Source organism: Parasteatoda tepidariorum, chromosome 2 (genome assembly GCF_043381705.1).
Source record: "Parasteatoda tepidariorum isolate YZ-2023 chromosome 2, CAS_Ptep_4.0, whole genome shotgun sequence".
Taxonomy (NCBI): domain Eukaryota; kingdom Metazoa; phylum Arthropoda; class Arachnida; order Araneae; family Theridiidae; genus Parasteatoda; species Parasteatoda tepidariorum.
The window spans coordinates 62,374,057-62,398,229 of record NC_092205.1 but is presented as its reverse complement, the minus strand read 5'-3'; the positions used below and the strand labels follow the sequence as shown (position 1 = coordinate 62,398,229).

The 24,173-nt window shown below is 27.5% G+C and overlaps 1 protein-coding gene across 4 annotated transcripts; it reads right to left on the bottom strand.

The window, feature by feature from the left end:
• Window positions 1-460: 460 nt before the first annotated feature.
• On the bottom strand, window positions 461-22,553 carry LOC107442168 (calcyphosin-like protein). 4 transcript variants are annotated; one of them, XM_043039815.2, is made up of 5 exons: window positions 22,396-22,553; window positions 10,481-10,622; window positions 9,382-9,565; window positions 6,164-6,373; window positions 461-3,102 (listed from the first exon to the last, which is right to left on the bottom strand). In XM_043039815.2, the coding sequence occupies exons 2-5, from the start codon at window positions 10,552-10,554 to the stop codon at window positions 3,001-3,003; spliced, it is 570 nt and encodes a 189-aa protein (XP_042895749.1). In that variant the 5' UTR covers window positions 10,555-10,622; window positions 22,396-22,553; the 3' UTR covers window positions 461-3,000. The 4 variants fall into 4 exon arrangements, with proteins under 4 accessions (XP_042895749.1, XP_042895751.1, XP_042895750.1 ...); XM_043039817.2 differs by having other exon boundaries at window positions 9,388-9,565; XM_043039816.2 differs by having other exon boundaries at window positions 10,481-10,573.
• Between the last annotated feature and the right edge of the window lie 1,620 nt (window positions 22,554-24,173).

Genomic DNA, 24,173 nt, shown 5'->3' with positions numbered 1-24,173 from the left:
TAAATTTAAAGGGCCTATATCGATATCAGTCCTCAACTCATTAGGTTCAAGGAAAAAGTAGCTACTAAGATATTAGGGGCCTACCGGTCACTAACTAAACATTTGATCAATAATTTAAAAAATTCTGAAAATTCAGTAGTCTAGAATTAGATTTTGTAAACCACTTAGAGAAAATAATCTAGCGGAGCTCAGAAGAATTCACGAACAATAATAAACAAAATACTTTCAGCTTGCAAGCGAACTTAGTTTGTGCATAAAAAAGTAAGGATTATGTAAGAAAAAAACTGTACTTATATATATATATATATACATATATAATTAAACTAAAGAGTTTTCAAAAAGCCTCTCTCATCTAGAGTTTTAATGTGACACTAAGTTTTCATAGTAAAATAATCCCTTTAAAAGTCAATTTCGTTGAATAGTGTAATCTCTTAGATTTTGAAAATTAAGAAACACATCACACTAATAAAACAATTTATTTAAACACAAATATCAAAGCAGATTTTAAGCATTACATAGTGTAAAAAGCGTTGATGTAAAATATTAACATTCTAAACATGATTGATTTATTAAATATAAAGCAGATTATGAATCCAAATACTCATGAAGTTTTAATTCATTGCAGGCCTCTTAAATTCTTTATAAAGGGCTAGGTGAAATTCCATCTTTTAAAATGCTACATAATAGATAAAAAGCATATATGTATTAAAAATTGTAATTAAGTCAAATTCTTGACATTTACATTTGTAGACAATTAAAAGGAATTACCCATTTCATAATGTGAAAAGAATATTCAAATAATTTTTTTTTTTAAATGAGATTCAAGTTTTTTTGGGAAAAAATTTTTTTTAGATAAATTTTTGTTCAACATGTTTAATTATTCGTAAAATCTAAAATATATGTACTGGTGCTATGTATAAAAATAAATGTTGTAAGAAGAAAATATGCAGAAATAAATAATTTCCAACAGTCTTACAATTAATCTTATATTTTTTATGAATCCTATTATAGATTTATAAAAATATATCCAATTTGCAGTTTATAATGCCTTAATTTCTATTTTATAATTAAATGTAATAATTATTCTTTAAAGACTAAAATTTAAAATGTGTGATACACTATATTATTTATAAATCTGTCTGAAAAATGGGTGTAAAAAAGTTTTAATTTTTCAATAAAAAAAGTTATATAGTTATAATCTTTTTCTAAATAGAATGAAATTAATAACTCGTAAAATATTTTGCACATTTTTTCATTTCTTACTTGTGTGAATTGTTCTTATTAGTGTTAGCTAAAATGAGTTCATAATGTGCACATGTTTTACAATAGAAAAACAACAGCAAAACATTAAAAGTTCTTATATAATTTTATAAAAAGTTTAAACAAATATAATACTGATTGACTAATAATAAATTATAATATACAAAAACCACATTATAATTTACAAGTAGTATAAATTTCAAAGTTTTAAGTACAAACTATGATAGTTGATCTAAATTACTCAAAACAACTGCTCCCACTCATTACATTATTTCTGGAAAAAAATACAACATTGAGTTATATGCAAATTTTAGAAGAAAATCACATACATTATAAACGAGAAATCTTTGCATGTACTTTCCAAATATTTTTATATGCATATTGTATTTTCCGCTATCCTTAACAAACATTAAAAATCAAACAATTGATTATGCTATTGTTTAGTCAATTGTCTGTAATACTTTTCTTGAACAGAGAAATGTTGAAATAGCATTATATTAAAACTAGGCTTGACCAGTTATCGATTGTTCTGTTTAAATGGTAAAAAAGCAAATTATGCAAAATTTTCACAACATATTCGCTGATACTCCCTATTTCCAAACTTCAGGTGTTGTAATTTAATCTATGTTGAACGATACAATTTTTTTTAAAAAAATTTTTCACAATTAAAATTATAGGGCACAAATATAAAAATAAACATATCCAACAAATAAACTAATTAATAATATAATACGAGACAGTAAATAAACATTAGAGATATTCTTCATAATTGAAGAGCTTAGTGGAAGAAGATATAAAATGTCATTATAAAATAAAGCGGAAATATAAGTTACAGACTGTATTTGGTGAACTGTTTTCTTAAAAGTTTTCTAAGATATTGATATACTTTGTAAATTCAATACAATGTTATTTAGAGCCTTCTTCAAGTAGGTTCTTTAACCTAGATCAATCACTTATTACATAACATTAAGCTTATTATTTGGTTTGTTTTGGTTAGCTGTCAATATAGATTTTAAATGTGTGGTAAACTTCCTCCCGATGTCGACATACTTTCTATGCTTCATTTTTCTTAATTTACCACAACGAGTATTCTTCATCTAGGCTTTTCGAAGTAGATGCACCGTTTTATAGGTCGGTATAATGTAATGAGGGGGAAAAAATACTAAACCTTTATAACTTAAGGTTAAGCATTTTTTTAAAAACTCAACTCATAAACAAAATTGTAAATCACAGTGCCAGTTGTGTGGAAATAATTGTGCAGACAGTTTAAGTAGATATCTAAACAAGGATATTTTTTTAATATAATCCCTTGTTTTTTATTTTTTTTATGTCAAATTAGTTTATTTATTATATTTAGATTAATAAAATATTAAATAAAAGTTGACTATGATATAAGATCTCTAGAATAACAAAAAATTCATAAATAGATCAACGATTTTCTTTGCTATTGTTAGATTAAATTAATTGTAAATGATTCTTTAAATTTCAAATTAAGCTTTCTTAAAAGAATTTAAAATGTCTATATCATTGTCTGTCAGCAATTCATCTTTAATTTTAATATCCAAATATTTTATATTGAATCTGTTACAATCAGATTGAACAGTTATCTAAATTTTCAAAATTAAAATTAGAAAAGATATTTTTTCTAAATAAATGCATAAGTGTGATGTAAGCAACAAGAATGCGGACATTGAAAAAAAAATTATTCTTAAAATAAGCTCTCAGTTTCTCTGCTGTTGTTTAAAGTTGCCAAGCTTTTTCCATCATTGTGACAAAATATTCATCTAAGTCGATAGAAGCACTGACACCAGCATAATAATCAATAAATTCTTGCTTAAACACCTAAAATAAGAAATACATTTCAGTTTTAAACATTTCTTGGTTAAAAAATATTCTATAAATGTAGAATTCAACTTCTCAAGAAAGTAGATTCGACTATAACATGCCTAACTATATGTATATTTTTTAACTTTCTTAAACAGGGTGTGTAGCCAAATATTTTTAACAAAAAATTAGCACATTTTAAGCACTAAAATATTTTAAGTACTTTTTTATATAAAAAATTATAATTCTTAGATTTTTTCATATTGTTTAAAGTTTTTCATCGATACACTAACATATAATAATTGATGAGACACTCAAAGTTTTTGACATTGAACACCCAATCATATAACAATAAACTTATAACTTGTCTCGATTACTTGGGTTACTGCATGCAATAATTGAATAAAATTTCGTACGCCTTGCTTAAACATTTATCCAGATAGGGACAGTTTTATAAAAAAAACTAATCTTTTTGTCTTGAGTTTTTTTTTTTTTATATAACTCTAAAACTATTCAATAAAATAAAAATAGGAGATTTTTAATTAATAACTAAATTATCACTTTAAAATTTGAAAAAGTTTGTTAAAAATTGTACTAGATGTGAGCATTTAAATTAGTACTTTCACACTGCGTATGTGTGGAAAAACATTTTTTTTTCTCCATAATTTTTTAGAGAATCGTGTTTGGTAACTAACGAAAAAGTTCGATTTGAATATCTTGAAAATTTAAAAAGTTTCAGACAAAGAAAAGAACAAGCACTTTTTATAAACACCCTATGAAAAAAGCACCTTTAAAGCCTTTTAAAAAACGAAAATCAAAAATAAGCACTTTTGAAAAAAGCTAACCCCCCTGTTAAGCATTTTAATATATTACGTGATTAAAGCGACAAAATTTTAATGTCGTATAAATTATGCCTTATTAAGAAAAATATGAAGGGAAAAAAAGAAAGAAAAAGCTAAAGAAAAATCATTCGAGACTTTCAAGGAGACAAACTAATCTATCTAAAAATAATAAAAAAATTTCCTTTAAAAAAATTTCCCTTAAATTGTGGGAATTAAAGTTCTATTTATGTTGTTGCGAATAATAGAACTAGGTACTCGAATATATTACTTTTTGGCGAATAATAATAACGCCATTTCTAAAAAAAAAAAAAAAGAAAGAAATTAGTTTTATATATTCCTAAGTAGTTTTAGTTGTACGTCCCAAAATGCAAAATCTAAAATTAATTAATTTAATGGAAAGAAAATCGAACTATCGACCTTTCAGCGTTTGACCAAACTATCGATCGATCAATGCTTTACTAATTGGGCTTATTTACGAAACTGATAAATCCAGATCCGAAGAAGAAAAAAATCTATTAAAATATTTAAGTTATGCTTTTCGAACGAAAATGAACGCAACTTAGCACGAGAAAATCAAATCAGATAAAAAGTTATTCAGCGTGATCCTAGATTTTTATTTTTTTTTTAATGTAGTTTTTTAGCCAAAACTCGGACACAACTTTTTGCAATTATGTTTTATTTTGATTCTCTGCCTTCTGACCTTCTTTATTTAATGGCGCTTATACATGGAACTTATTTTCTACACGCAAAATACTGGAACATAGATAATGGGAACTCATCAATTTTTATTTATTTATTTTGGGACAAACATTTTTTTCTTTTCTTTTGGGAGTTCTAGCTGTATACTAAAGTAAATTTTCATCGTTTGCATGACACCAAGTATTGTAAATGTAAAATGTGGGATTGATATACATATAACTAGAATGCATTATTTTGGTATCTAGGTACCAAAACGAAATTCTTTGTTTTGAACTTATATACATTGTATCTAATGTAATACATTGTATCTAATGTAATACATTGTATCTAATGTAAACTTTTTCTTTTCTTATCCAGCAAATGATATATATTAACCAGCAAATGATATATATTAACCAGCAAACGATATATATCTAACGTATATATCGTTTATATTTTATAAGATGAAATAATATTCATTTGTATCCAGGTTAACCTACAGTGTCCGGAATTTCTTTATTTATTAGATAACAAATTTATATTTTTGAATATTCTTTGTTTCATTTTATTCATTGAAATTTTTCTATTGAACTTAGTAGTCGAATTTTAACTTTAAAAGTACATTTTTAAAACTTTATAAAAAAGTATTAAAAATACTTGCAATCTTAAAGGTAGGTAACTAAGTTCAATAAAGTACTTTTTAGCAAATGAAATGAAACAAAAAATATTTAAAAACATTTACTAGTTACTTTAAGAATAAGGAAATTCAGAGTAATCTCAGGATATGTTTCCCATGTCTTTTTAACTTTCCTGATAAACAGCTTTTCTAAAATTTTATTAGTTCTGGCGAATTCCAAAGGCAGTTTTCCTTACAAAACAGGGTTTTTTTTTTAAACTTAAAGTTCCGTAATTATCTTAAATTGAATATTTTTAAATACTCAATAAGAGCAGAAGGGATAGAGCGCTCGTCTTAGGTGACCCAGATTCGAATCCCGATCGATACGAATTCTGCTCCCAGCTCGCACCAACCACTGTGGTGACGTAAAATATCCTTTCCGTCGGACTAACCATGGAAGGTTTCAGTAGTTTTTCTCTTTGTGTAACTCAAATGTGGGTTATTTCCATCTATTTCCTCCACAAAGTTTAATTTGATCCAGAAGCTCCCTTGTCTTTTGGATTGGGATTACAAGACTACAGAAATGTACATTGATATAGTTGTAATCTCAAAAATAGGTCGGCTGTCTAACACCAACTAAAAAATTAAATGCTTAATATATATTTCATAACAAATAAGAAAGTTTGAAATATTTATTAATTATTTAAAGGTTTTCCTTGCGAAAACTGTGACTATTCAATAGGCTTCTCTACAATTTTTTATAGTCCTCACGATTTAATAATTTTTTCTATTTCTGTTCAGGCGCAATTAAATTAGAGTTAACTTCTCCCACGAAAAGATTAATCAGGATTAAAATTTAACAATTAAAGTCTTAAGTCAAGCATCTGCATAAAAAGGAATTTAAAATGAAGATTAACATTGATGACATTAATGTAATACATACTTTTCCGTCACTATTATTTGGTGAATCGAAATTGCTCAGAAACTTTAATAAGACTTCTTCTTCAGTCTTTTTACCATCGATGACATCTGGATGCTGTTTGGCGCTGTAAACACCTCTCAGGTCATCCAAAGTAACAGAACCATCTCCTGTGTTGTCCATCTTTGAGAAAGCTCGTCCAATAACCTCTAATCTTTCTTCGGATAGAGGAGGCTGAAATCAAGTAGTTTTGGTTATAAAGTCTTTAAATATTTTATATTCATTATAGGTAATGGGAAAACAACATTGCGACTGTTTCTTTTAAACATTTATTTAAATTTGACGAGAGCATTATGAAAACACGTCATGTTTTTTGTAATTAAGAAAACGATTAAAAAATTTCTTATACTGAGAACACGTCTACTCTGTATTAGCAGTGTTTTTCGATGCTTTTTCGCCAAGCAAAGTAAATAAATGAAATAAAATGTTACTGTTTAAGTTATTTTTAAAATATACGATATCTTGTCGTAAATAATTATCTAAACTTAAAATAGACAAAAAATTTTAAAAATAATTTAACTTTTTTAAAAAATATCGCCAGTTTGGCGAGATTTTTTCACTTAAATGAAAACTATCAAAATCAATGAATATAACTACATTTTTTCAAAATTTTATGAATCCAGATAATTCAACGTTGAAGTAACTTTTCGAATATTAAAGAATTAAATTACAAGGGCTTTTTATTTTTACGAAACTGGTTTTTCTTCATATTGATATTTTCAGAATCAGTATAGAATAGTTGAAAATAAGCTTAACTTGGTCTAACTGTTATGAATAACTATTACAAACTGGCAATAATAATGGAAATAGCATATTATTAGCCAAAAAACGTTATTTCTTGGGACGATAGAGCCTTCCAAAATAGCCTTAAAGCTACTCTTGCAGGGGGGAAATTAAGCCCATCTTCATTAGTAAGGCAATGAAATAAATCAAAATACGTGAAGTGTAAAGTAACTAGTGAACTGTTAAAGGAATAACTATTGAGATATGTGTTAAATAACTAGTGAACTGTAAAAACAGTATTGTGCAAAGAAGTATAAGACAAGTTACACAACTTTTCTTCAATGAAGCCTTTCTTTTCGTAAGGGTTTAAGATTGAACCAACAGTGCTTACATTTTTAAATCCACATTGTCGGAGGAAAAACAAGATTTATTTCGATTATGTATGAGAATAGCTATACCTTGAGGAAAGCAAAATCTATTTTGATACACCAATTTTCGAATAAATAGCGCATTCAAAAGAATCCCCCCCCCCCAAAAAAAAACTACATTTTTTTACTGCAGATAACTGACGCTATGAAATCTTAATTACTTTTATAAAGAATGAAATTTTAAAAAAGTAAAACATTCTAGCCCCGGCCCGTTAGTACTAGGTGGATCAAGAAAGATGAGGCTTCAAAGTTTCGTGAACGAGAGACAGATGATGGCAATGCTGTCAGAATTGTGCACCGACCGCTTTTACATCCCAGATAAGTTGGTACCCATCAATCAGAAGCTGAATGGGCTTCAACCTGCCACCTGGGATCGAGCTTCGATCTTTCACAATGTGATTTAGTGCCTTAACTACTGAATCATCGCGGCTTTTTAAATTATGTATTTAAAATTTAGATTCCACACCGCAAAATTGGGTGATTTTGTGCCACTCAAAATTCGCCACTCAGAATTCAAAATTCGGTCACTTAGATATTTTTATTGTTCATTAATCCTTAAATATGTATCTGTTTAAGGTAATAAGGTACTTATTAAACGCGTGGAAAAATACCCTTTTTTTTTGTCTTAAAGTAACGTCACCTTCCTCATATTTCTTCTTCTCATTACAACTCGAATAATAAGATATCATATAGAGATGCATTGAAAATGTATCGTCCGTAGTGCAGACCTTTTGTCAACTACTTTAATAAATGAGAAAATTAATGTTCTAAATAAACACAACATTCAATTATTACGCTGTTGATTTAGTGCCAAGTAATTTTGAAAAATAATTACAAACGATAATCAATGTATCGATTATTGTGGATTAAAAGGTTGCGCTGAAAAACTTTCTTTTCAAACAACTTTAGAGCGAAAAAGATAGATAGATAAAAGTTTGAAAATACTTTTAAATAATATTTAATAATTTAAAATAAAATATTGAAAACTATGTTCAATAAGTACAGTTAAAATAATGAATTCTATACAAATTGAATGAAGTAAAGTTCAGAACGAACTTTCTGCGCTTTTGTAGTCTCTTCGGGAAAAAGTATTTAACGTGTTTTTATAGTAACTAAAATTTAAAAACAAGTTTGTGGATGTATTTGTAAACTGAGTAAAATGAAAGTGTTTGCATTTTATCACAGGAAACCTGGAAACTAGATCTGTGCCAGTAATCGTTGAGATATAGAAATGATTGCCTGTATTTCATAATTTTAAAAGCAATGGCTTCGTGAACAGAAGGAAAAATTCTTCTTTCAAAAATTTTTAAATCGTGCTTCATCCTTCGATGAAGCACGATTATGTCGATTTTCCGTACTATAACTGGAGATTTTTACATATTTCTTTGTAAAAGGTTCGGTCTACAAAAAAAAATAATAATAATTACTTTTAGTTTTATAAATGTTCGAAAATTCTCCTAATTGTGTGGAGAAAAAAAACTGAAAAACTAGTGTAAATTCAGATCTTCTTCGAAAGGTTATTTTTGCAAAAAATATACCCCAGAATTTTGTGATTTCGGGAAAATAAAATTTCGTTTTTACATTAAAAAAGAACATATCTTTGAAGGAATTTTAGTTTTAAAATTATGTATTAAATATGTTATTGACACCGTTTTTCGAAAGGAAAGTTTTGTGCAGTTTTTTGTTTAGCGATAAAATATTCCGTGAAAGGTTAATTTTACTAACAAAACATTTTGTAAAGGGTCCAGGTCAACAGGCCCGGCCTTATCTCCTGAACCTTCGTTTCTCCTTGTAACGATGGTAAAATAAATAATAATAAAAGCATTTAAAAGTCCATCATTTCGCTTTAGTACTTACTTACTTCCCTATTTAAGATATAATTCAAAAGATTGAAGAAGAAAAAATTTAATGTTCTAATCAAATATTCTATACCATCGCGAAACGCTATAATAAATTGCACAAGGATTGATGAAGGATTGATTCTTTATTCGGACAAAATTCAATGATGACACAATTGAAGAATAAACTTACACCTACTCGAACAGCTTTGAGAAATTCTTCAAAACTGACAGTCCCACTACTATCTTTATCCAGCTCATTAAAAAGTTCGGACATTTCCTCATCACCCAAGTCAGCTCCATATTCTTGTAAGCCAAGCTTCATCTCATCCAAATGCAACTTTTTGTCTCGGTTGTCATCCATGAGACGAAACGCCCTGAAATGAGATTGTAATTCAAATATGTCAAAAAAATAAAATTATAAAATAAGCATATTTATTCCTTATTATCTGAAAATAATGAACTATGTGATAAAAATGTTTGAAAAAATTACAAAACATTTATATTTTTACTACTTCTAACTTTAAATTTTTTAAATTAAACTTTTAATTAAAATTCTTTCTTTAATTAAGTCGTTTTTCTTTTCTTTTCCGAAACCCTTTTGTTAAAAATTAAAAAAACTAATAATTTATTTCTGAAAGCATTCTGAATTAAATAAACGTAAAAAGTTTCTTTTTAATAATATTAATTTAATTTATTTCTTTTCATATTGTTGCAAAACTTTTGTTACTGTCGGCGTCAAAATAATGTCTTGAGCCATTTTTATGTGTTTTTATTGTTTTCCTAAGCCTAAGATGGATTTTTTAACGCTTGTCCCACGTAATGCAATCAATCTTTTCAATCAATCGTGACTTCGCTGAAAAAATAACGTTTTGATCCATTTTTAAGTGTTTTACCGTTCAGCTTAAGATTGATTTTTTAACACTTAAACCACGCAATGCAATCTATCTTTTTAACGAATCGTGACTTCGCTAAAGAAATATTCGAAAGAAAGTACCCTCATTCCCTATACTTACATAATATTGCAAATGCCAAACTTCTACATAATTTATTTTATTAATTTTAAATTTACTTCAAAATAAGTTGCAATATATGCAAATAAAAACCTTTTTTTCTTTTTAAATTTACATGACAAATAGATTTACTTGTAGATTTACTTAATAGATTTAATACACTGAATTTTTTCTTCCTCAACAAATACCTCGTTAAGAAACATTATTTAATATTTAAATATTGTAATATAAAAGAATTCAAAGAAATGTTTTGAGCATTACAAAATTGTAACTAGTTACCTGGAAAGTCCAATTATTCCATTTGCACCTCTTGCTCTGCATAGCTGGCGTAGTTTCTCAAGTACTTCAGACATTGTTGACAGTGCAAATTATCTTTGAAAGACAAAAAAGGTTCTTTTATCAAACTATATCCTATCCGTACCTATGTTTAAATAAAAAGTATTTACTAAATTGTCTTTTATGAATGTGTAAAAAAGATTTTATTGACAATAAATTCTTCAATTTGTATTATTCTAAAGAGCACACGTTACAAAAATTAATGCAGATGGATTGGGACAATCTATTTGGAATGATTTGAAGTGGAGATAGGAAATTATTTACCGAAGTGTCCGAATTTTTCGTTAATAATCTTAAATCCTAATGATTAATAAAAAAAATTCTCTTAATTTCATTTCTCTTAAAAAATTTGAATAGGCTAATACAATCAACTGTAAATAGTATGAAATTAATGAACAGTGATTTATCGCCCAAATAAAATATTTTGCACTCCATTAAGAAAAAATTATTTTTCACAAGAATGATCGAAAAGCAATATTTAAACACCTAAGGCTTCACAGGGGTCTGTCCATCGTGAAAAAATTACTCACATTCTTTCAACCAGGGTCCTGCTTTTATGAATTTGTGCAAATACGATCCAGTTATTACAAAAAACTTTTTCAATGAGTTTTTAAATTGTAAATAGATACAAGATTATGCTCAGCACTGTAAAATTATAATAAAAAAATTACATTTTCAAAAATAAACAGCAATCGCTGCTTCTAAATTAGAGATGCAACATACAAATATTTGGTAACTAGCCTATACTTCTGAACGTTGAATATTCATTTCAGACGAATAATGGAAGAATCGTCTGCCGAAGACAAAACTTAATTCATTTACATCCATCTTTCTTGTTTTCTGCCCTGGGAAGGGTTTATTCAATTAACAAAATAATAATGAAGATAAACAAATTTGTGAAGGGTCCGATTAAAAGAAAAATCATTTTGTGAAGGGTCCGTTTTTAAGTTAAAATATTTTGTGAAGGGTCCGCTTTAATGAAACGATATTTTGTTAAGGGTCCGTTAACAGACCCAAATTTCTTCTAAACAGACCCCTGCTTCAGGAGATGGTGGAGTTTAAAGAACATTTATGATATATATATATACATAAAATTTCACCAAAAATATATAATTAAAAGCATTTTTACACATCTATTAACCTTGTCTAGCATAAAAATATTTTTAAATACACATTATAATAATGAATAAATGGTGAATGGAATTTTTTCGCCAGACATAACCAGAGAATTAAAAAAGTCCCTAATTACCAATAGCACAATATACTATATTAATTTATTTTTTATTAAAAAGCACATATGTTTTTCGATCCTGTGATGCAAAAGATGTCCACAAAACATTCCGAATTGACCCCGCCCTTACACTTTTTTCTAAGAATAAATGAAAATCTTTGTTCTCCTAAATTGACCTAGCATGTTAGAATTTCTTTCTGTACTTGAATAAGGGTAATTAAAATGAAATATAATACTATCAATAATAAATAAACCAGATGCTTTTATACAAGTATGTTTTGTTCGATTTTTTATAAATATCAAAGTTGGAAAAAAATGTTAGGAAACATTTCAAATTACTAAAATGAGTTGTTTGAAATTAAACTTTGAAAGGAATATAAATTTTGAAGAAGAAAGGCGTTGATTCGTTTTATTTTGTAATATTTTTAACACTGTTCATTGGAGAATTTGATTTTTAAGGGAGGTAATTTGAATGGTTTCAAAATTAAATGTTTAACCTACTCTAGAAGTAGAATAAACAATGTATATTTTTGGAATTTTTTTTCTAAAACATTAGAATAAAAAAAACTCAGGATCTGTTCGGCCGATTTTGCTCAAATTTTTCATTTTGTCATGTCAATTTACATTCTTTAAAATTATATAAAAAAATTTATACCTTACAGTTCAATAACCGACTAAATAAAACAATAAAAAATAATAAATATTTATTGAAAATTATTCTTTGCATGGAATAATCTTTGGATAAACGAATTTTTTAATTGTAAGAAGAAAAAAAATTTCGATTCGCTTAAAAAGCTCTAGGGATATAGCGAAATATACAAAAAGTAAAATTAACGTTCAAACTTTGAACAGCTCTTTCAAAGCCTCCTAGGAGGCTTTGGCTCTGCTGACCAAACTATTAGGACCATATTTCCTAGATTGCTGTTATCTCCGATATTTTGGGGGTGAGGAATCCAAATCCGTCGAAATAAATTGTTTATTCAGAGAAAGTACATTTTTGTGTCGAATTTTGGATCTTAAAATATAGCCTGCAGAAATTAATTAGTATATTTGAGGTCATGAGCCTTTAAGTTAGAATCGTAATATTTGAAAATCCGATCATTAGAACAAAAGTTACAAAAAAAAACAACAAAAAAAAAAGAAAATTCGCACTGTACATACGTATAAGCTGTTTGAGTATAAAAAAAACAATAAATTACTGAAACTGTTAGAAAAAATTACTTTCAGAATGCAAATAAAATATTATTTGCATCATATATTGAAGTATATGTAAAGTTTCTTACTTTACCGACTACTTTGCTGATTTGCAAATATAATATTCGAAATATTTGACAATAACTCATAAATATTCTATGAAAGATTTAAAATTCTTTTTTCGACTACAGATAAAAAAGGTACTTCCTGGAAAATCTCTCAAAATAAAAAAATGAAATAGTAATAGCCTCCGCTTAAGGTGTTGGAAGGGGGGGGGGGGCTACACGGATATTATAACACTTAGAAATGAGGAACTAGAAAGGCCTATAGAAAAAATATATAGGGATAGGAATTATAATTAAATAATAAAATATAGTATTCAACAATTAGTTCGAAAACTACTAAAGGGGTAATAAAAAATAGCACGTAGGCTTCTCCATGACTCAGAAAAATACAGCTAATAAATTGAAATTTGAATCGCTGAAACAGAGATTTTTGTCTGTAATTTTGATATTGAGATTTTTTTTTTTTTTAAATTCCAATTTATTTGAAAGTTATTCCAATTTTATGTGCTGTTTACGTGAATTTTTTTCCACACTTTTTGCTTTAAACAATGGCCATATCCTTTGCTGCAAGAGAAGTAGGAAAATTTATTTATCCCTCTAAATTTTAATTTTAAAGGCTCGCTCTTCTTCGATGAAAATAAAAAATAGAAATGGGCTGTCTTGAAATCGTTCAAATTTTTCAAAATTAATTTCCAACTCGTTTCGCACTGGGACAAAATTGTTTTGAATCGTTTTTATTATGCAAAACATAGTACCGAAAGAAAATAATGGAGTGTCTGTTTACAAAACAAAAGTCAATGATAAATCGTAATGAATAAAAAGATATTAAATTTTTTCTCAAGGTCAACTTTTGCTTATTTTATCCCTTGAATTGGAAACATTTTGCAAAAGTTTGCACTTTTCACTTGATTACATCGATAGAACAAAATTACTCTGGATGTTTTCAATTTGTCTCAGGAGAGAGCATTGAAATATCAATTTTGTAAACTCTCTCCCAAGACTAGAAACTATTTTTCGATCTCCAACTAATGAAAGAAGTATACAGATCTTTGGAAGACGTTACAAATTGGGTGAAATAACTCCAGTTCACTCGACTCGAATTCAATAAAATGCAACTTAGACTGTAATTTACTTAGAACCTTCATCTACTCAGCTCCTTCAATAGGAAAAATAAAATAAAAACTATTCTTAACAGTATTTTATTTTATAACCAGCTTTGAACAGAAGACCAAATTCTCGGTTCATGACTATCAATGTTCCATTCGGTGTTCTTGTTAATTTTGAGCCCAACCATTTTTATTATTTCCTATGAGCTGCACAATCAGGCTACCCGATGAGCAGACCTAGTGCGTTCTCCAGAAGTGGTATCCACTCTTTCAGGACCACCACAATGGGTGAGATACCGTTGGACATGTTAATTTGGACGTCTAGTTTCTGCCACACTAGATGGCAGCACTGAGACTCTATTTGGATGCTAAAATGCACTAGGAATTTAATTTTGCCGGAAATACCAAGAGCCAATAAGGCACTCCAGGGATCTTTTACATGCCGCATAATCATACGACATGGCCGCTGAGGATTTTCTGCATCCCGAAAATCCGGTGTCTGAGCCGTAGATCGAACCCGCAGACTTGGGCTCAGAAGGCCGACGACAAACCAACTGCGCCACCCAGCCACTAAGCCCAACCAAAAAGAAAAGAAAACTCCCGGATCAAGCATTGCGAGAAACTAGCCTTCGCAGAAGCTTTTTGATGGAACTTCCCCGCATCTGTGTTACATGGAGACGAAAATCATCAATCCCACAATTAGTTCGAGGTCAAGGGGATTCTTACGTATCAATCCATCAACCACTGAGATATTCTACATTAGCAGTGGAGTGGTAGATGCGAGCCGGGGGCGAAATTCGTATCGACCAGCCTTCGCTGAGATTCCAACCTGGGTTGACTAATTGGGAAACGAGTGCTCTTTCCCCTGAGCCACCAAAGCTCTCTTGAAAGTATTGATGAACTGGCAGCAGTTTTTACAACAACAACAACAAAAATCCTGATTTTTAGAAAACTGTAGCAATTAGGGAAGATCGAAATAACAACTTATAATCCGTTCTGATATCAAAACGGAGGAACACGAAAATCGATTTCTCATTCGTAAATGTAAAATTCCGGAAAACGTATCAAGCATTGGGAGAAACTAACCTTCGCAGAAGCTTTTTGATTTAACTGCCCCGCATCTGTGTGACATGGAGACGTAAATCATCAATCCCACAATTAGCTCGACGTGGAGTAGATGCGAACTGGGGGGGGGGGCGTAATTCGTATCGAGCAGCCATCGCTGGGATTCGAACCTGGGTTAAATCATTGGGAGACGAGTGGTCTTACCCCTGAGCCACCTCGGCTCTCGCGAAAGTATGGGTGAATTTAGAATTTAGGCTCTTAAACAGATTCCATGTGTTGCAGAAATTTTTACAAAACTGTCCTGTTTTCCTGTTTCCAAAATTCCTGTTTTTTAGGAACTGGAGCAATTAGGGAAGAGTGGAATAACAACTTATAATCAACTGATAACAAAACGGAAGAACACAAAAACCAATTTTTTATTCGCAAATGTAAAATATGCAGAATTTCTCCATTTTAAAGTTTTTAATTAGATTCCAATTAAAAATTTTCAATTGGAAATTTATTGAATATCAATTAAAAGTTTTCATTCATTCGGAAAACATTTTCATTCATTCGTCACCGTAGGTAAATCGTGGCGTCGTTTAGAGGTATCCAATTAAATCTGACTTAAATCACATGGTTAATCACTTCTCTAGTTGCAAGAACTTAATTACTCCTAATTAGAAGGGGGGAAAACATTTCAATCATTTCGGAACTTAAAATACCCTAATAGTAAAAACAGGTTAAAACCTGTTAATTTGTTTTTATTAGAGTAAAATTTTATGCATGTTTGATTAAATGAGGCTAGGTTAAATAAACACAATGAGTCAGACGGAAGTGGGTGTTTATTACGACAGCATTCTTTCATCTATTTCAGAGAATAATAGTAATTTTTTATGAGTAATTGGTTACATTTACACTTCCGCGTTACAAAAATGCGTGTGTAGTCTGTAGTGGAAAGTGAAAGAAAAATGAATGAAAATCTCACTATGAAAAATATCATCGATGAATGAACTGAACTGAATAAAAGTCATTTTTTTTTATTATTAATTTCATTTTTCATTTTAGTGTTTTGTCAGACATTTTCACAATGGAGGAAATAAATTAGAAAAAAAAGCATTACAAAGAAATAAATCGTTTTGTTTAGTTCATCTTAAAACACAATGGAGACTCTTAAATTTAATTTTTTAAATAAAAATATAATATACGGAAATATATTGCCATTATACTAGATTTCAATTTATCTTTCGAACTTAAGAGGCCCAACCTAATTCAACAGTCAAAGAGATGGAGATGGGAAGAGGGACAATTCTGAATATGCTTTTAATCTTCTTTATTTAATTTTACAAATAAACTGTTGATGGAAATTTACTCTTCTTTCGATGCATGTAAAATACAAGGCCACCACCCAATAACAATTTGAGATATAAAGTGTGCGGTATTTTGGATTTTCCATTAATTTTTTCTGACAAAATTTTGCCAATAAAATTCTGAAATTAATAATTTTTGATAGGTAATGAAATATTACACAGTTATCTGTTTTTAGACTTTTGATAAATACCTTTGTTATATGCAATTAACGTTAAAAGAACTTTTTAGCATCCTCCAAATCGGCTTTCATCAGTTTAAACTGTAATAAAATTTGATTTTTAAAAAATCTAAAAAATGAGAAACGTGCAGTTTAAAATTACTTACACAGAACTACGTATCGAATCATTTTATTGTTTTAAAGTTTCGAAAATAAATTAACAGACGGTCTGAAAATTACTAAGCGCTATTTCTCCTTAGCCATTAAAGCGACCTCTTTATTTTTTACTTTTATTGAAAGGTATTATGCTGTCTAATAATACTATACAATCAAAAGTTTGTTTAGTACAAAACAATATAGAGAAAATACAAATTAAAAATTTAACAGAGTTTAATTCAATTAATTTATTATTAATTAATTAATTAACAGGATTTAATTTAATTAAAATCGAGATGAAAAAGGTAAATACCTCTTCAAAGTACCGAAAACAATTATCAGAATGAAAACTTAATAAATTAAATTTATTTCTGACATTAAAAAGGTATTCATTTAAGAAAATTGTGCTTAAGGAATTTTATTCCTGCAGAATGNAGAATTATTATATTTTAGAATTTTTTATTCCTGCAGAATGCATACATTTTTGTATAGGCATTAAACCATTTTTTCTAACTTAATATTCAACATTGTATGCATATTTCACTACTTTAAGCAACTATATTGAAATTGATAGCCCTTTGTTTCAATGTTGAACTCCTCTAAAACGTAGTTTACAGGTTCATAAATAAAAACTCTGAAGAATTGTTTGGTTAATTTATTTTTGCAAATAGTATGTTAAAGTGAAAAAAATCCCCCCCCCCCAGAAAGAAAAAACATTTTAGGCAGCTATGTATAAATGAGCTTTGAGATATTTAAATGAATAAGTATTCCGTGACAGACGAAAAGAAGTTAGGTTTTTTAAGGACAACTATCAAACATCTTAGCATCATGTTCGAATAAATTAATAAATATAAATGTTTCCATACAATTTGTTAATTTATTTAATGGTTTAATTATTATTTCTAGTTTCATCATTCAGTTTAATTGCTTATATTAATTGTTAGTTCGTTTACTTAGTTAATTTTTTTAACAGTGTGATAAAGTTACTTTATTTGAATTCAATAATGATTTTAGTATTGTAAAAATACATTTTTTTAAAGAAATCTCCGGTAGATTTAGAGTTGGATATATTTTTAGTATTATGCGTCTTCGAACTTTAAGGATCTCTCTACTTTTTTTTTTTTTTTTCAAACGAAACAAATTAATTTTAGACAACTTATTTTTGCTTCAAGGTTGTGTTCCTATGAAAGGTTCATAAATAAAATCTCTGAACAATTGTTTAATTTATTTTATTTGTGTAAATATTATGTTAAAGTGAGAAAATATTTCCCAAAAGAAGACATTTTTGGCATAAGTGAGCTTTGAGATATTTTAATGGATAAGTAGCCCGAGACTGACGAAAACAAATTTGGTTTTTTTAACAAGCAAAAAATGATAACTATCATACATTTTAACATCATGCTTGATTAAATTAATAATAATTTACATTATTTTTAGTTTAATTAATTGTGTAATTATTATTGTCATTTTAATTGCTCACATTAGTTAACTTTATGTTTAATTTATAATTAGTTTACTTATTAATTTTTTTAACTCTGTGTCAGTCACTAAATTTTAATTCAACAATGATTTTAGTAACTGCAATCGTAGGAATATTTTTTTTTCCAGAAAACTCACATTTAAAAGTTTGATATTTTTTTAGTATTTTGCATTGCGTCTTCAAACTTTACGGATCTCTCCTCTCTCCCTCTCTCATGTCTTAGACTATATATTAAGGCTAAATAAACAATTAAATTATAAATTACTTAGTTTTAATTTTTTTTACTATATATTGGTTAAAAAATTAATGAACAAAATCAAAATTTACATAACAGAGTAAGTTAATGATTTTCTTAACGACATTTAAGAAAACTATTAAATTACTGATACTGATTATCTCAACGACATTCAACTTAATTTTAATAAGCAAATGCCTGTAAAAAATTATATTACAAGATTAGATATCCGATATGTTACTAGAATGAAGCCGAAATGAAGGCAATTATTCTTCTAAAATAGAATTGTATTGATTTAATAATCTTCTTAATATCGTGTTATAAAAGGTTACTAAGAAACAGAAATAGCTTTGATAACACTCCAAATGGACGAGAATAGAAATAATTTTCTGTATTTTCTTTTTCAAACAAATAAGAAAGAAAAAGAGTGGGGAAACGAAAAAACTGAATGTATAATAATATGAAATATTGATTGAATTTAGTTTTCTCAGTAAGGAATTATTCTTATATTTTTCAGACGATTCGAAACGCAATTCTTTTTTTAAAAAAATTCGTAGAAATACATAATAATTTATGTGATTACTTTAAGGGAAAGACAGGCTAATAAGCTTTTTTTTATCTGCTGAATAAAATTTTAAAAATTCTTACTTAGATTTAATAAAATTTTCGATCGACAATTTGAGTTGACTTAGAAATTTGTTTTTAATGCCGTTTCATGTGTGATAACTATAAATCAGGGGGAAAAAAATCATTAAAATAGATATTTTTTTAAATATGAAATTAGACACAGCTTACTTTATTTAAGCGTAAATAAAGTAATTTAATTTTCGTGTGGAATCGACTAAGCGCACTTCAAAATTTTTAAAGGATGCCCTTCCAATGAAAGGCGATTTTAGAACTTTAATAATTTTTATTGATGCAACTGAAAGATTCTCGAAACAAAAAAGATCAATCAGCACTTTAAAGATTTCTACAGTAAAAAAAAAAAAAAAAAAANAAAAAAAAAAAAAAAAAAAAAAAAAAAAAACAACTCACACGAAATTTACTCTGTGCAAATCAGGATGATTTCAATGTAAAATTCATTAATATATAAGTAAATTACAAAATTTTAAGAAATACATATCAAAAGAAAATCTAATTGCTTATTAATTTAACATAAATTTCTTGAGATGTCAAAAAATTATAAAGCCATAGAAAATTTAACTTGCGATTAAACTAATATAATTTTTTTTACTTGATTTATTTTTAATATAAATTTTCTTGAACACAATTTTTCTGTTAAACCAACAAAAAAATGAAAATCCTATCTTTCTACTTTAAAAATTGTTTTTAATATATATTTTTAGAACGCAAATTGCGATTTAATTTTTTTAAATAATAATAATAAAAAATTAAAAAAATACTGAATGGAATGCATAATTTAGTATTCTTTGATGATTTTTACACTGAACACCTACGCAACTGAACATCTGCACAAAGTGAACATCTGCCGGTATTTAGACCTCCATGCTTTAAAGGAACATAATTNGAAAAAAACACACCTTTTTTTCTGCAGTGTTTCTTCAATAACAGAGAAACAAATTTACAGGGATTCGCTCTAGTAAGAAAGCTTTTGTTTTTATTTATTATTTCATTATTAATTTACTACGTTATAGAAAACTGCAGACATAAAGATTCCAAAAAAATCAATTTTTAAAAGTTTATTTTAGGTTTATAAAAAAAATAGATGATTCAGTTTAAAATAAAAAAAAAAGGGACTTTTCTGGATCGAGTAAAAGAAATACACTAAACCACACAACTTGTAGATCTAATTTTTATCTAAAAATGTTAGAACACTTCATTATCGATTAACAAATTTTATTTGTATTCGATGATAAAAGGTAAATTTTATTTAGTCTATGAAAGTTAAAACAGAAAAAAAAAATTGATTAACTGTATTTCTTTAAAGATACTACAAAACTAATAATTCGATAATTAATGTAATAGTCATGTTTTCTAAACAAACAAACTTTTAGAATTTTTAGTAAAAATGTTTCTTTTTCAAATTTTAGTTAATTTTAGAATTATTATAAGCGCTTGAAAAAAGTAAAATAAATTTTTAACTTATTTAAGCTAATTTTTCTTTTTAATATTTTAGTTAATTTTAGAGTTATAATTAATATTTGATAAAAGTAAAATACTTTTTTTATATTATTTAAGCTAATTTATCTTTTTAATATCTTAGTTAATTTCGAAATTATTATTGATATTTGATAAAAGTAAAATATTTTTTCAACTTAATTAGGCTATAGATTAAGATCTATGTAGTGGATTGATTTTCTTAACAAAGATATTCTTTTAAGTTTTTTTTAAAACTCTTTTATGCAAAATCTTTTACTTATATAATAATTAAACCAAAATCATTGTTTCTCGTGCAGCAGGAAAAGAGATTTGCTAGAATATTCACACTGATGAGATTTCAGCAATAAAGCATTTTTAAATTTATTTTATGTTTCTTAAATTATAGGCTTTTGAATAAATTAGAGAAAAAAATTTATTATAAATCCCGATTTCTATTTTAAGATTTATTTTCCTAGATAAAGAAATCGAAATAAGTATCGTATGTTAAAGTATTAATGTCATATATTTTAGCTTTGTTTCACCAACAACAAAAAATTGCATTATAGAAATATATATATAGTATTAATTTATCAATTATCCTATTTTTCCGTCTTTTTACTACACATTAAATATTACGTGAGTTCACAAACTTCGCCTCTTAGAGCAAAGATCATAATAACTACAGATGATAATATAGCATTATTCAATGGTATCTCGGAACAAGAAATTTTAACTATAAAATGGCAATATAGTATCATTTAATGGAATCTTAGAGCAAGAAATATTAACAACACAATAACATTAAAGTATATTGTTCAATGTCATATTGTAGAAAGAAATATATTAAATGTACACTAATTTTCTTATTGCGCCCTTAAAATTATTAACAACGTTAAAAGTTTTAAAACAATGAAATGAAATATGATTATGTTTCAACCTAGTAGTACATATATAGATATTTAAAAGCAAGGAGATATTTTAAAACTGAATTTCGTAACTAAAACAATCAATATAAATATCGTGTGTAAGAATATATGTGTCAGCAAAAAAATTAATCACAGAAAAAAATAGTGGCTTAAAATAAATATATTAATTATCCAATTTTTCCATCTTTTTATTAAACAAAAAATATAGTTTAATTTCACAAAACTTCACATCTCTAAGCAAGAAATATTAACTACAGAACAACAGCGCATCATTCAATGGCATCTTGGAGTAAAAAAATATTTATTTAATAATTACACCATATGACCATATTGATCAGTTAAAGCGATGAACAGTGTTCTTTTTTTGAACAATAGACTAAAGTATGATCAAATTTCTAGTTGTGATAAATATATTTCAGCACAAAATTTCAAAATAATAACGTGACTGAATATACTTAAAATAAAAACATTATGTTATTTTTTTCTTTTTTTAAGAAATATATTTTAAAGCGAAGGAATATTTTTTTTTCTATTTTTTTAATTCTATTTCTTTTTTAATTCCTTTTTTACAAAACTAATCTGACAAAATCTAAAATCTCTTAGATATATAAAGTTAGTAATTTATTGCGAATATTTACATTGCTTATTTGTGGCGTATTGCCAACATTTTCTATAAAAAAGATAATAACAAGTATGTTCTGCAAACGAATTTTTAGAAAAACGTGTTTCAGTACATTTCTAAACATGGAATACAATACGGGTAAATTATGAAACAGATAGAATTAAAGCTTACCTGTTTCAATCTTTTCAAGAAGAATAGAGACAACTAGCCGCAAGAAATTCCCGCCACGCAATAAACAAGAAGCGAAAAAGGGAATCATTTTACCGGCACGCGTCAGTGACGTCATACAACAGCATCATTTCAAGGCCATCAAGCGGCAGTCGCTTTAATCAAGAAAAATAGGGAATGGAAAAAAAATCAACAAAGGAAGTAACTACTAACTGTTAACAAAACGAAAAAAAGAAAGAAGCAGACGATATACGATACGCTTCACTAACGAACGAGAACCGAATATTTAGAAATGAGTAAGAATTGCAAGCGATAAGTTTTATTACCTCTCTGAATCATCAATATCACATTTCATTATCAACATGCAAATTACCTTTAGACCTACTTACGAAGTTTCTTTTCTTTTCTTTTTTTTTAATAATTAGAGTTACTCCATTTGTCAAAGGTTCACCTTCAAATTTCCTTTTTGTTTAATTATTGTGATGTTTAACAACCCATAGATCATTGAACTCAAACTTTTAGAAGTTTTGGAATAGACCGAAAAAAAATTTGAAGTTTTGTTAAATTTTTTTACTTTCAGCATCAAAAAATAAATAAATAAAATAATAATAATAGTAAAGTACAAAAAAAGAAGTTTAAATAATTATATTTTACCGAAAATTTAAAGAAAAATCCGCACGTTAATTTTACTTTCTAAAATTTTAAATTATGCTGTAAAAATATTCAAAACTATTCTATTTGGATTTCATCATCATCATCATCATCATAGTTGGCCAGACAGCCCAATGTGAACCAATGCCTTCCTCTGAATATTTCTCCATGACGACTTCCGATTTACCTTTGATCTCCAATTCTTTTCATTAATTGCGAGAAAATCAGACTCCACTGAGTCAGCTCATCTTAACTGCGGCCTTCCCCTCTTTCTAGTTCCAGTGGGTCTAAAAAGCAGTATCTTTTTTATTGTATTGTCATCACTCATTCGAATCACGTGGGCTTTCCAATTCATTCTATTTATTTTTATGTATTTAATAATATCAGGTTGTTTATAAATCTTGTACAGTTCAAAGTTAAATCTCCTTCTCCAGTCATTGTTTTCATTTACACCACCAAGTATACTCCGCAAAATCTTTCTCTCAAATGTTGCGATACAATTTTCCTCCTGTTTTGTCATTGTCCAAGCTTCAGAAGCGTATGTCAAGTCAAGACTGGACTATTTGGATTTAGAATAATTAAAAAGAGAAGGGTGAAAAAACACTTTTCACACCCTTAGCTTTAATCTAATGATTTTATTCTCAAGTAATAATCTTAATAATTCGAGTGACTGAAGACGCTTAATATGTTAATTGATAAATAACGATATTTTAAGCTACAAAATCAAGCACAAAATTGTACTCAGTTTGAAAAAAACACACCTTCTTTTCTCTAGATTTATATTTTTGATCCAAAAAATATTCAGGGAAGCCGCTATCTGGGAAATATTATCCAAATAGTTTAGAACGATCTGATTCAAGTCTCTTAATGCTTATCTCGCTTTTGGCATATTTCATCATTAAAGAAATCAAATAACTTTTGCACACAGGTATAAAACTCGTTTACTCAAAGATCAACGTAAAAAATAATTTCTTTTAATTATTTATTATTATTATAGTCAATTTTAAAAGTATAAGAAATACAAATTTTTACATTATTTTTAATTAAGCAACTTTAAATGACAAAATCCAAAATATGAACAGAATTGGTTATATAGTTCTTAGAAGAAGTTCATAGTTCATAGAAGAATA

Bases quoted from the DNA above. Each gene is read 5' to 3' on its own strand.
- LOC107442168 (XM_043039815.2), bottom strand. From the start codon at position 10,554: ATGTCTGAAGTACTTGAGAAACTACGCCAGCTATGCAGAGCAAGAGGT. The intron at 9,566-10,480 runs GTAACTAGTTAC...ATCTCATTTCAG, and splicing joins GGAATAATTGGACTTTCCAG to GGCGTTTCGTCTCATGGATG. The intron at 6,374-9,381 runs GTAAGTTTATTC...ACTTGATTTCAG, and splicing joins TCAAAGCTGTTCGAGTAGGT to CCTCCTCTATCCGAAGAAAG.